Source organism: Ictidomys tridecemlineatus, chromosome 8 (genome assembly GCF_052094955.1).
Source record: "Ictidomys tridecemlineatus isolate mIctTri1 chromosome 8, mIctTri1.hap1, whole genome shotgun sequence".
NCBI lineage: Eukaryota > Metazoa > Chordata > Mammalia > Rodentia > Sciuridae > Ictidomys > Ictidomys tridecemlineatus.
In genome coordinates, this window is record NC_135484.1 from 37256538 (window position 1) to 37270558 (window position 14021).

General features: G+C 41.1%; 2 protein-coding genes across 2 annotated transcripts; one reads left to right on the forward strand and one right to left on the reverse strand.

The window, feature by feature from the left end:
• Positions 1-1383: 1383 nt before the first annotated feature.
• On the reverse strand, positions 1384-10820 carry Hey2 (hes related family bHLH transcription factor with YRPW motif 2). Its single transcript, XM_005335378.4, has 5 exons — positions 10572-10820; positions 8716-8794; positions 8503-8586; positions 5995-6076; positions 1384-2205 (listed from the first exon to the last, which is right to left on the reverse strand). The coding sequence occupies exons 1-5, from the start codon at positions 10652-10654 to the stop codon at positions 1520-1522; spliced, it is 1014 nt and encodes a 337-aa protein (XP_005335435.1). The 5' UTR covers positions 10655-10820; the 3' UTR covers positions 1384-1519.
• A 118-nt stretch (positions 10821-10938) lies between these two features.
• On the forward strand, positions 10939-13126 carry LOC144366051 (uncharacterized). The gene is made up of 3 exons (XM_078019234.1): positions 10939-11499; positions 11950-12050; positions 12266-13126. The coding sequence occupies exons 1-3, from the start codon at positions 11413-11415 to the stop codon at positions 12471-12473; spliced, it is 396 nt and encodes a 131-aa protein (XP_077875360.1). The 5' UTR covers positions 10939-11412; the 3' UTR covers positions 12474-13126.
• The last annotated feature ends 895 nt before the right edge of the window (positions 13127-14021 follow it).

The window sequence follows — 14021 nt, forward strand, 5'->3', positions numbered from 1 at the left end:
GAGCTGTGAATTATACCAAATGATTTTGAAATATATATAGAAAAGCCATGTAAAGGAAGGCCTCACTTGAAATTCATATCAACTTTCCATCTGAAAATCAAATCATCCACATAAAAAATAGTCAAAAAGAACTTCATTTAATTAGTGAAATGTAGACTTTTGCATAGAAAGAGGTTACAAAGTAATGCGAAAAAGACTAGGTACAGTAATTTTAAAACAAATATTTAAAAGTATTTTTGCATAATGTTTAACATTTTCATGTTTATTGCTTTCTCCACACAGCAGAGAAATGAAGTGCATAATAATACATGCTGTGTTTTTAATCTTTCAAATATAAAAATCTCACGTGCTCAATTTCAATGTATTAAGAGATTATTTTGCCATTAAGCAAAAATCTAAAAAACAAAACAGCATTATGTAGTACTAGTCTAGGCATGGGCAAAAATAATTTATGTACATCCCATTGCATACATTCATCTTGATTTGGGATCAAATGTGATCACTAACTTGAGCAAGAATATTTTAAAACTGTGGTTTTTCTCTTCCCAATGTTCTCTCCTTTTCTCATCACCTCCAGAAATATATCTCCCCAAAAGGTGACAAGATCAGATGTTACATGTTATGTGGAGAAAATGAAGAGGATAAATATATAAAAATAGTCCAAATGAAACTGAATAAATTAATCCAAAGTCTTGCAAACTGGAGGGTTTCCAAGTTGGCATGAATTGGCCTCTGGTAGGCACACAGTAGGCAATTGCTTCTAGATGCACTATATAAATGTAAGGTTTATATAAAGAAGCACCGTATTTTGAACCATCTAAAAAAATTGCCTGGGGGCTTGTAGGCAGAGCAGAAATGCTTGTTCTGATGGAATAATTGTTTCTACCAATTCACTGCTAAATGTTACTGCTTGGCAAGTCTGTACAAAGAAAGCAAACTAAGATCAAACTAGGTCTTTCAACTTGAAAATAATTTTCAGCAATCTTTTTGACCAATAAAAACTGTTGGTTTCAACAGAATATTCTGGCATTGTCTGCAGCCTAATGCAAGACTTCTATTCCTTTCCTTTCTTAACCTAATGCCTAGACTCTTCTTGTGCAATGTTGCATGTACAGAAGAAAACCTTCCTTAGCTCAGGCACTTATGAAAGATGGATTTCTTTTCCCCATCTAGGTTCCAGAGAATTCAGTCATGACATTTTTCTTCCCCAATTCGGTTGTGCAGATGCACATGTAACTGAATGTTACAGTCCATGTATTTTTCAGAAAACTTTTAATGGAAACAAGTGTTGAGTTTTCAAAAGTTGCTGATGTCGGTTCGGTTACCAAGCTGCCTTAAACAAAAAAAGAAAAAAAAGATAATACCACATTTCCACTCGTGAGGTTTGTGTCTCAAATAGCTTTATTGTTCCTTTGTGGATCTGTAGGTATCTGTATGGCTACCTTCATGGTGCAGAGGTTTTAAGCCGACTCTGAAATGAAGAACATTCAATTACAATTGCAAGAAGTTCAAGCATAACTTAAAAAGCTCCAACTTCTGTCCCCCAGGGTCGGTAAGGTTTACTGTTTGTTCCGCTGCTTGTCTGCTGGGGACTGGACGTGGCTGACACTGATAAGGGTGGGCTGATTGCTGTTGCTGCTGCCACTGCTGCAGCTGCATTTGGGGGGAGCATGGGAAATGCTCCCGCGAAGGACAGAGGGAAGCTGTGTGCAGCTGCAGTGGCTGCTGCAGCCGCAGCATGGACGGTAGCTGAGAGGGACAAGAGAGAGGTGGAGAGAGGTGGCACACAAGGGGCGACGCTGCCGGTTGATGGCATTCGAAGGGCAGAATCTGCATGGGCAAATGTGGCCGTGAGGAGGGCAGAGCCATGGGCAGGAGGCACTTCTGAAGTTGTAGAGAGGCGACAAGGTGTTGACTCCGAGGCATGGAGTCCGTTGGGTTGGAGCAAGGCCGCAGGAAGATGGTGGAAGGCTGCTGCCCAGTGATGTGGATGAAGGGAGTGATGGTGATGGGCCATTGAGGATGTCATTGCGGCTGCCTCCCGCTGGGAGGCGCAAGTGCTGAGATGAGATACGAGGCGCACGCGCAGTGGATCTGAGGAGTCCAGGCCTTCTACAGAGCTTAGGTATCTGGCCACTTCTGTCAGGCACTCTCGGAATCCAATACTCATGAAGTCCATGGCAAGGGCATGGGCGTCAAAGTAGCCTAAAAACCGGTTTGAGGAGAGTGGGGTGGGGGTGGGGAGATGGAAAGATAAGGAGGAGCAAAATGAGATTACGTGAGTCCTACTGTGCCCTTAGGATATTTAAGTAGAACGATAATCTTTTCTGAAAATACTGTCAGTTATTTATAGTTTTAATTTCTGTAGAAGAAAGTATGCTTTCAAACTTGCATGTGTGATAGCACTGGTAATGTGTCACAGTTATTCATGCAAGTAAATATCAGAAGTGGGGGGGAATTAATAATGTCCCTGTTTCAAATTTTCCAGGAAAAAAAAGAAAAAAGGTGTCTCTTCTTTAGCATTGTGAGATATTGACATTCCCCAGCAAACTTTTTCATGGAAATAGAAAAGGCTTCTCTCCTCTGTCCCAAGTGTTAGAAATTACAGGGCTTATCTGAAACATCTGTAAAATGCAAATTAGCAGTTTGAGGACTTTCTGTAGATATGTGCTAAAATTTCACTAATTCATAAGTACTTTTTGACTCACTTTTTTTAATCAACAAAGTGAATACATCTTGTCATTATTTTGTATGAATTGAATGAAAACAAAATGTGGGTTTTTTTTTAATTGGTTGCTAATTTGATGATCTGATTTTTCTGTCATATAATGCAAGGGTGTTCTAGTAAAATGAGATTACTATTGTATAATCTTTGTTTTTCTGAAGTTCAAATATGTATCTCCTTTGTTGGTTATTTGACTTTTATGTGGCATCTTCCCAAAGGAAAAATGTGTATTAATTGTATCTGTGTATATGCCCCAACACCCCACATCTGTAGGTTATTACCATTAAAATAGCTAAAGTTGGGCCTTTTATAAGTCTTTTTTTATCCAGAGATAATACATTATAGGAAATAGTGATTTCTAATTGTTATAGTGCCAATTAAGGGCATGATAATAGATATTTTTTTTGGGGGGGGGGGAATGGTACCTTCTTTGATCACCAGTCTGTCCAAATATATCCTTTTCTGATTCTTTCTAATTTGCGATTTCTTTTTAAGTAATTTTCAAATTAGAAGTTTACTGTACTCACATTTTGGATGTGTGTATACATGAATGACAAATAAGATTAATTTCATCTAAGGCATTTACTATATTATCTTTTTATGCTTTTCAGCTCAAAGTATTACCTGTTTATCATCTACTAAAAATTAGACTAACTTAAGTTAGAACCTAAGTATTTTGGAAAAGAGTAGTCACATAGAGTCAAAATTGTAAAGCTAGAATTCCAATAGAAACCTGGAAGTCTTAAAAAAAGATGTTTGGGGCAAATGTATTCACCATTAAAACAGAAACAAAAGCACAATGCTGATACAAGAGAATATCATGGAATGTGGAAGATGGGCTGCAAAACTAGCTATCATCCCAAGACCTTGGCACAGCTAATCAACAAAGCCTCCGGGGTTAGTAGGAGAAGCTCCTAATGTCTCCATGAAATGATTTCAAATTTCAGTTCTGAGGGTTCTCTGCAGGGCTTTTGCAATCTTTTGATTTCCATGAGGAGGAGGAGGAAGGTAATGATTAGAATCTAGAAACCCAAAAAGATTTAGAAATTTAAGTGACCCTACCAAATCTTCTCTAGAACTACCACATTATCAAGATGGACTATAAGGAATAAACTAACAGATTTGAAACTCCAGGAGCTTCTGAGAAATTTTATTTGTGGTCATGAAGTAAGTGACGTTTGTGGTTTGCCAGCTAAATTGCTGTACATGGCTGAGTCTTTTGTTGCATCCTACAAAATACAAACTATTTAATTCCTATCCTGTTGTTGAATGCAAGAGAGAAACAATGATGAGTAGCTGTCTCTTGTGAATGGATCTCGGGCCAACATAGCACACGTGTCCATAACCATGCTATGTGCCAGCATGATGCTATGGACTTTAAGTCTTGAAGTGCATTTACTCACAACAACCATCTTCATTTTACAGATGATGAAACTGGGGTTAAGCAAGGGTTAGTCATTTATCCCAGGTCACAGAGCTAACAAATGGTCAAGCCAGGAGTCAGGAAGAGGCAACCAAGTTAGAGTCCATGCTCTTTACCCCGACATTCTGAGATAGCTGGGAATCTTTAATTATGCAAGACCAAACTACCAGTCCCCTTCTTTAAGACCCACATATTCTCCTGTTCTATAACCTTTCTAATGACCCAGCAGTCAGGAGACTTGCATGATGCCTACTTGGAAATGTCTGCTCATAAACTATTCTGGGATGAATTTTAGGACTGTTCAGGTAGCCAAGAATAGCAACCAAGATGGAACTCAGCTTTTATTATGAAGCCAAAGAACAATATTACTCTTTAGAAGTACAACTCATGCCAAATATTTGAAACCCTGATAACATTTCAATGCCAAGGGAAGGAGAGCAATCACACTTCTTCTGTACCATCACTAGCTCAATCAGTCTCAACGTTCTGAGACCTTAGGTGTGGAAACATCCATGATGCTGGAGAGGTCTTTGGAGCTCATCTTGCTAACGGAAGCCTCAAAGAGCAGCAGATTACTTCTGTGGAAGTCAAAGGCAAGGCAGTGGCCAAGCTAGGCTGGATCACAGGCTTTCTATGATTTAACTCACTTCTCTTCTTTATATTACAAGAAATGTTTGTATCCAATCTTACTCTTTATTCATTTGGGATGGCTTCTTGGGAAGGTATAACCTAGATAAGCTATAATGTGTGAACTTAATAATCACTCTGTACTTCACACAGGTAAAAGATGGTTAAAGGCAGGGTAGATAATCTACCAGTTCTCCCACTGGTAAAATGTCATTTCGTCCAATGACTTGCTCTGTCCTGATTGAGAAATAATAGCTATTAGTAGAAGGCTAATGCTGAGCACAGGAGGCCTCCAGTATTTAGTTTAACACTTAACTCCTTATAGTACCCTCTCTCTATTCAGTGGTTAAGTATATTGAATAACACTCTTGGATGAGATGAATAACAAAGGCTTCCAAAGAATGAAAAAGCTACAAACAAGCAAAATCAAAGCTGTCATTCATCAAGTGATATTTGGGGAAGGGGATAATGAAATCTGAATGATATTGTAGCTTTTACTATTTTTAGCCTGAGATACTACTGATCCTTCTCTGATCCCTTGAAAATTCCTTCCTAAGGTACTGTCTAGTACAGAGAATCTGTCTCTAGGGAACTGGGCCCAGAGGAGACTCCTGTCTACTCAAGAATGAGTCGACTTTGTTCATAATTTCTAATATAGACATTTCCTAACTGCACTTCAAATGTTTTGTTTAGTTTAAAGCCAAGACCAACTAAACTCTGAAAGCAATAATAAAAATAATTCTAGTTACTTCTTTTACAATTCTTACACGATTTTGAGTTCTAGCCTTGATTTAATGAAGTAAAAAGAAAAAGGAAGAAGGAAGAATTAGGAAGAGGAAGAAGAACAAGAAAGAAGGATTGCTTCTAACCTCCTGTTTATATTTGGATGTTTGTGTGTTTGTTTTGTCTTTCTGTACAGATTCCAGGTTGCGCTTCTTAAATCCCAAACAAATCTCTGACCAGGCTGCTGTGAATGAAGCTTTACTCCCACAGTATTATGAAAGCAAACACAAGCCCAGGGTCAAGTGCTTCTTTTGTTACAGAAGTTCTTTCCCACGAGTTCAATCCTGCCATTAGCATTGATTTCCATGGCTTTAATCTGGGGCCGCCTATCTCAGCTTGTTAAAGAACTGTTCAACTATGACTTCCTTACAATATTAGAGGGAAAGATGAAAAGAGAAAGGTAGAAAGGGAATAAAAAACAAAGCCACCAACTTACCTTTACCCCCTGTTGCCTGAAGCATCTTCAAATGATCCACTGTCATTTGCAATATTTCAGCTTTTTCTAACTTTGCAGATCCCTTCATTAAAAAAAAAAATACAGTCTCCTAAGTCTTTCAGCAATTAACTTGGAACATTATAGATGGAATTTAGTTTTATAGTTTCAATTTTCCCTCTCACTAGAAAATTCTAAATTTATTATCTTCATAGGGAAATCTGAATTCTTTCCAACTTTACAGGGAAACACCTAATAATAGGCACTTACCATTTTAACTTTTAAAGACCAAAAGAAGACATCAAATAAATGATTTTTAATGATAATTATATTCCTAAGATCACTCCAAAAATGTATTAAAATTGCAAAAATGTCAAACTTTGTGTTTTATTTCTACCTTGGTTAATATTACATTTTATTAGAAAGCATTCAATATTCATATAATGATGGAGTATAGATCAGTTGAATACCAACTCTGGAATATAAGGGGACAGGATTTTAGCAAATTATTGTTAAAAGTAGATGAGTCAAAAATAGAAAATAGCTCAGTGGAAGAGTGTTTGCCCAGCATACATGAGGCACTAGATTCGATCCTTAGTACCACGTAAAAATAAACAAATAAAATAAAGGCATTCTGTCCATCTACAACTACAAAAATTTTTTTTAAAAAAACAGAAAATTCTGATAAAGCCTTAAGGCGATTCATAAAAACCACCAGTAAGCAGAACCAAGAAAAAAAATTAGTTTTTTTTAATCCCTTAATAGTTACCAGCAGGTGTCACTGTGAATTTCATGATCACAAACAAAAAGGAATATTTACAACTTATTTAAGAAGCATAATAAATGTTTAAGGATTTTTGAACCTTTAAAAACAGTTCTTAATAAAATTTGTCTTGCAAATGTATTTTTATGTTCCTGTTTTTAAAATAAGGCAACCCCTGGAAATCAATTGAAATACAAATATACCACCTCAAACTGTCTCAGGGTCTGTGGGTGGCTTCTAATTTTCTGGAAGAGCTAAATAATTAAACCAATGTGGTTTTTTCTTTCTTTCTCTCTCTCTCTCTCTCTCTCAAAGCATTCTAAAGTTTATTCCAGGTTTCTATGCTTTATTTGTTTTGTGAAAATTATCAGCACCCAGGACATGGCAAGAGTGTTAGAATTATTTAACTCTAAAGTTTAAACACTCTTCTAATCATATTGTGACAGGGCCAGCTCTCTAGGGTTGGTAGCCAAACCCTGCTAATGGGAAAGCTTATGTTTATGGTAACTAGCTGCCAAACAACTGAGGTTTGTTTTAAGGTTTGTTTTAAGTCAACATTTAAGGAGAAAAAAAAAATCCAACCAATCAAGGGAGTGGAGGGGCACACCAAACTGTTTCTCATAACCATAGACATTTCAATATTCAAAATTTTAAAAACATTTACTATTGACATTTTAATTTGCAGCTCTTGTCATTGAAAATGCTACTAATCAAACATATAATTTTTGTATTTAAAACAAAAACAGTCTCAGCATATAAATTGGGTGTCTTTCTCTTAAAGATTCATAATCAATAGCACATCATATCCTGTACTTCTGTCAGTGTTCAACTTTTCCATGAAGATGTACAAGGAGTTTCTGTGAAAGTGACCAATAGCTAAAAACTGTAGTTTCTGGAAAATCTCCAAGGACTTTGCTGGCCTTATTTTAGAATGTTTGTGGATTCATGAAGTAAACAAACAAACAAAAAATGGAATAAACAAACAACTGCTTTCTGGTACCCTACTTGGAATTCAATTGAAAATATTTTCAACAAGGACATATGCCACATCCTTTGAAAGATGCTCTTAGAAATCCGTGCCATTAGCCACTACAGCCAGAGAAACGTCACTTTTCTAAACCACAAAGAAAGATTTAAACATTTGGCTTTCTGTTTTTCTAACTGAGTAAAATTGGTTTTTGTAAAAGAATATTTGAACCCTGAAAAGAGGCATTTATGACTAATTTGATTTTTGCCAACTTTCCAAAATGTGCCCCAAATCAAACATCATTCTATTAACCCAGCGATTAAAAATGAAAGCAAGAGGCTTGGTAAATGAATTGTATTAGTAGTATTATTTAGGAAGTAGAACTAGAAAGTTACTTCCTGGGCTTTATTTATTTTTTTAATTTAAAAGATTTTTTAGTAGTTTGAGAAAAAATGATATTTCACATATATGTTTTGAAGAATATTACATACAGCACAGTTTTAAACAAAACCACTAGTGGTGTTCATAGAAAGAACAGAAGAAAGCATGAACACTGTTACCCTAAAGGGGAAAATAAGCTAAAGAATGGAAATGTTTTTCAACTTCATGATGGATTATGTTTTTAATAGTTTTGCCACAACAAAGCATTTTATTGAAATAGCTGCTCTGTGCCAGATCAGGGCACATACACCATTATTTTAATGAGCTTTAACAAGAAACTCACATTCCCAGATGAGAGAATCAGATTCTTTGGGTTTTGGGGGTGAGGGGAGTAGCTTACTTGTTTTTCAAAAGCAGTTGGCACCAGTCGTCTCAACTCAGATAAACTGTTATTTATCCGATCCCGGCGCCTTTTCTCTATAATCTATCTCAAAGAAAGCAAAACAACAGAAGTTTATGAATACATAAATGATAAAATTACTCATAATGGAAAAACACAACTGTTATATATTAGGCTGGATTACATGAAATAAAAAGAAAAAAAATCACATACCCCTCTCCTTTTCTTTCTTGCCATAATTTGAGATGTTGTTGTTGGAGAATTTGATCTAATCACAGAACTAGTACTTTGCCTAAGAAATAGGAAGAGTATGTCAGGTGCTGCATTAACATAACAATGGTTTCTACTGGGTACTTTGTGGCACCCATTAAATATTCAAAGTGTACAATTCATGCCTGTGTTATTTTATTCTTAGTTTTTACTTCCCTTCTAATAGCCTTGCTTTGGGCCCTTCTGTGTCTTTTCAGGCAGGAATTATGCCTTTGAAATATATTTAATTGGTAATCCAGATGCCAATTCTATTGGTCCTCCCTCCTGTCAGACACACTGAACAAAGTAATATCACTTTCAAAAATAAGGATCATATGAAACAGCACTATCAAATAGTCATCACACATCAAACTGTTGCCCCTAGATGCAAACTTTAAAATGTAGAGAAGTTATTACTATTTCAAAACTTCAATTAGGAGTATCTTAAACAGGGGGGAAAAAACCCACAAATTTGATGTTCTGCACATTAACATTCCCAAAGAATAACCTAAATTACATATGTAATGACAGCGAAATTAAAGTTAGGCTTAGTACTAGGTAAAGGCTTTACTTTGAAAACGAAACCATAGCTGTCACTCAGCTTTCAAACTAAGCTTAAATCTCCAGAAGCTGCAATCCACCTTGAGTTTTTCTAATGAAAAGGCATATTTATGTTAAAAATTAAAATTATTATTTGGTCTCATAACTTTTACACTCCTTTCTAGTTTGTATCTCTTTCTCTTCATAATTCATGAATACTATGCTTCCTTATGGCTCAAATTCCCCAGGTCCTGTTATTTGTTCTCTTTCATTTCAGAAATACTGCACACACCAGGTTCCTATTACCTCACCTTCTCACTTCTGGATCTTATTTCTGAATTAACTAACCCCTTCATTCTCACTCCTCTACTGGTTTCACCTTTCACGTGACATCTTCCGTTTTTTCAGACCTCATTTTTAAAGATGATATAACACTTTAATAAGAAGACACTTTGTAAACGTTTCATGTAAGTATGGTTGCTTTTGCTGATTCCTGACTCTGATTCGTTTAGAATAAGAATGTGAAAAAAAAAAAGTTTTCCAAAGGCAGGAATAATTTCACTCTTTGAGTGACAGCTGCAGATAAATAATTAAGGTGCTTCTGGGGATGCCAATTAGAAGCAATTATCATTTGACCCGCCTTGGCTCTAAAATGCCTTGGTAATCTCCCTCTGTCACAGGAAAGTAGAGGTCTGGCTTCTGTGATCAGAATGCCGATCTTTTCCAGGCTTAAGAACTATCAGTCAAAAAAATGCCAGATTCGAACCTTACATCTGTTACTCACTCGCCTGATAGACAAATCACTCACGGTTAACCTGCACAATTCAAGCTACTTAGGCTTGACATCGTAGATTGTTTTAATTGCTCCAAAACCCAAATCTCTCCAAAAATAAAAAGTTAAATTACTTCTCTTCTCCTGAGCTATTTTGGAACTGCCTCCAAATACAGCTTCAGCGGCGGCGGGGGCATCTCCAGTAGCCGGACGTGCCTATCCCCGCGCCCAAAGCTGACAGCCTGGGACCCTCCCTCGCCAACGCCTGCACTCTCCGGTTCAGTTGCGTCCTCAGTCCTCTGCCCCACCCCTGGAGAGAAAACCCACAACTCTCGCCCCACCCAACTTAAGCTAAACGAGCGCCCACCACTTAAAGTTTCTCCGGCAAAACTTTATTCTCTCTAGCAGGACGCTGCAGACAGAAGCCTCGGGATTTCCAAGAAACCCTCGTGCCCAAAGCTCCCTGACACCCTTGGGCCCTGGCAGCTCGCGCCCAGCGCGCGCTCACCCGGAGTAATTGTTCTCGCTCCCCACGTCGATGGTCTCGTCCATGTCGCTCTCGGAGGTCGTCTCCTCGCAAGGGCGCTTCATCTCGGCAAAGATCGTTCCGGGCGCAGCCCTGCCGGAATCACCGACGCTGAGCGGGGTGCAACACCCTCCCCGCCTGCCTCCTCCCTCTCTCCCTCCCGGGACTTCTGCAGGCGAGGCTTCAGCGGCGGCGCGGTCGGCTCCTCGCGGCTCTTTCCCACGCCGCAACCCTTCTCCGCAGCAAGAGCCGGCGCCGGCCACGCCCCCCCGCGCGGGCGGGGTCACCTCTCCCACCCCAGGCTTGCCCACCCCTCCGCCTGCCGGGCACCGCCTCCTCGGGGGCCGGCGTGGCCCGCTATTGGCTGGGGTAGGAGGGCGTGGCCGCGTTCGCCAATGCCCGCCTCAATGCTCTGGCAAAGGCGTGGGAATGCGGCCGCCGCGCACCTGGGACCCTGAGCTGCGCGCGGGCTGGGAGAGACCGCGGAGAGCGTAAGCGCGGGCTGCTTAATTCCAGCTAGTGAGCGCGCGGTCTCAGACGCCAGCGCGGCGGAGGCGGAGGCGAGCCGGCGAGGGGCGGGCTCTGGATCTGGGGTTTCGGCCCTCCTCAGCTCCCGGCGGTCTCGCCCAGGGAGTCTTAGTTCTGTGTTTAAAGAATAACCCCGAGCGCGTGGCTGAGTGTGAACAAGCGTGTGTGACGTCGGGAGGCGCCGTGACTTAACCGAACCGCCCCGCTCGGCTGTCCCTGGTCTGGACCAAAACTGCTGACTGGCTGACCCCAGCGGTCACATTTGCCCTGTGGGGTTTTTGAAAACCTTAAATCAATGTTGCTTTTCTCTCTGACAACTCCTGAGGCAACTTCCGCGGCCTCTGAGCTGTGGACAGATAAAGACGCAAGTTTCCCCGAGCAGGTACTTAACCGCTGGCAGTCGGAGGGTTCGAGAGGGCCCGACTGAGGTCCCATTTGCTATCCCTCAGTTATTTCCATGTTGTCTTCGGCCACAAGGACTGTTTAGCAGACCTCCAGCCGTGGGCTGGAGTTTTGTCTACTCAGATGGTTGGAAGGACTCGAGTAATGAAGAGGGGATCTCAGGACACACTTTAGGATTTCCAATTCGAGTTTCTTGGGCTTGGGTAATCCAAATAAGTGCATAACTTCTTCCTCAATCTCCCTGGCGTGTGCAATCGCAGCCGCCGAATTAATTAGATTCAAGAAGTGAAGATTCGTGCTTGGAAATTCAATTTCTTTTCTAAATTCCCGGTTCATGTCCAATAGTTCTTGGTGCACGGGCAACGTGGGTTGTTTAGGACTCCACCTCTTCTTTCAAATTATGTTTTTAAACTACTATTTCTGCCTTTAGTGGAATTTTTGGACCGGCTACGCCGAAGTATCTCCGCGAGGGCAGGAAGTGAGGGACCGAACTTGGGACACCGGGGTCCGCTCACCCTCGGTGGCGCTTAGGTACCAGGTGGAGGGCGGCGTGTGGTTTGGGGTCCAGCCCAAGACTCCACGCTTAGCGTCGGGACAGTTCTGTGCTTGGTGGTTTAAAAAAAAAAAAAAGCGTTTGAGAAAGGGCATTTTGCACTCACCACGTGCCTGCACCACTTACGGATTTGTATTTTTGGGGGGCTCCGCCTAGGGCATCTTTTTAACAGTCCATTCTCTCCTAACACAAGACCTGTAGGGTCGGGAAGGAGTAGAGGAAAAGATGTGGACAGGAAAAGACTCAACCCGGGCAAGAATTGCTCTCAGGGAGTGCAGGAAGGAGCAGGATCAACGCAGAGGACCCGAAGTGTGGGTGTTAAACTCCGATTAAAACATAAAACTCCTTCCCTACTTGCCTCGGTTTCTTTTGTGCGGTCCCTGCAGCGGTGCCTTCAATAACCGTGTGAACAGAAATCCGAAACGTCCCATTCTGCCTTCTGAAACGTAACCCCGGCTAATCACACAATCGGCGTGGAGCGGGTGGGGCCTGGTAGGGCTAGACCCGGGTCAGTGCCTGGCCCCGGGTCCCCGGGTGGCCGTCACTCTCCATCTCCGCTACCAACCTCAAGCGTGCGCCCGGCCTGCGTGGGACTTCGGGCCTCTGTCCGCGGTAGCGCAGGCAGCTTGAGAGCGGTTGCTCCCTACAGAGTAGGCCAGCACCCCGACGCCACCCCCGCTCCAGGTCCCCGCAGTCCTTTTGAGGGTGAGCCCAGTGCACACAGGTTCCCGGCCCCAGCTCCCCAGACTGAGCACGCGAGTGGTCAGTGCGCCCCAGCCACAGGTGAACATTTGGCGGCTGGTCTTCGCGAGCTCAGCCTTCACAACTTTGGGTGAGGGCTGCACGTTTTTCAGAATGCCTACAAGTGCAATTAACGTTTGCCACGCGAGCAAATTAGCGGGCGCTTCCAAACGCCTGAGGGAAACCCTAAAATCATAATTGGGAAAAAAAAACCTAAGTCCCCCCCTCAACTAGTGTATTTAATTATAATGATTGCGAAAAATTGCAGAAGGAAATGGTTTGCTTGCAATAAAGTAGCAACTGGTTAAAGTTTTTCCATATTTGTCTTTGAAGACTTACCCGCTGTACCGTGTCATAAAGAAAAACACAGCAGGGACGAAAGCACACACGAATTTAGTGTGTGTGTGTGTGTGTGTGTGTGTGTGTGTGTGTGTGTATAAATAAAAGCAAAGAAGGTCATATTTTTAAAATGTTTAGAACAGTATATAGTAGGCATTGTATCTGGTAAAGAAGAATGCTTAGAGCAAAAGGCAACATTTTGAACTCTATGGAAAGGGTACACTCATTTATTTTTAAAATACTTAACACAGAATTAGGGCGACTTTTCCATTAGATCTTTTATTCCCCTCAAATAACTCATTTGCCTGTCCCCTTAGGTGCCTTGTCCTTCTTCTGTCCCTCTAGTCTTGAGTTAGAGGGAGAAACAGAGGAAGTTCTCTTAAAGACCCCAGCCTCCAGCATGCTTAAAAAAAATCGCGGATTGGAGGTGGGGGGCGGAGTAAGGAGTTTTGGGTGGCGTAGGCAGAAAGAAGAGAGAGAGAGAAATAGAGAGAATGGCGGGATTTTAAGCTTCATTGCCCTTCGGTGACATCCTTTTCAGGGAAAGTTAGTTGAAGGCTTACTGAGATTAGAAAAAAAAAGATGCCCGCGAGTAGAGAAAGTAACCTGCAGTTACTCTCTTTCTTTTTGAAAGATTTGAATAACGAGATAATTAGACTGATGGATAAGGTGGTAGTGATGGGGGGAGGACTGTCCTAGAAACAAAATGCTCTTGAGAATGAAAGTCCAGGACGACAGATCTAAAGTGAATGTAGGAAGGGAGACTGTCGCCTTCGCGAAATTGGTCCTTTGCCCGTGTTTTGTGCTTATGTGATTCAACTGTCTTAGTGGCCTGAGAATGGTATGTCCAGTGAATTTGATCGGAAGAT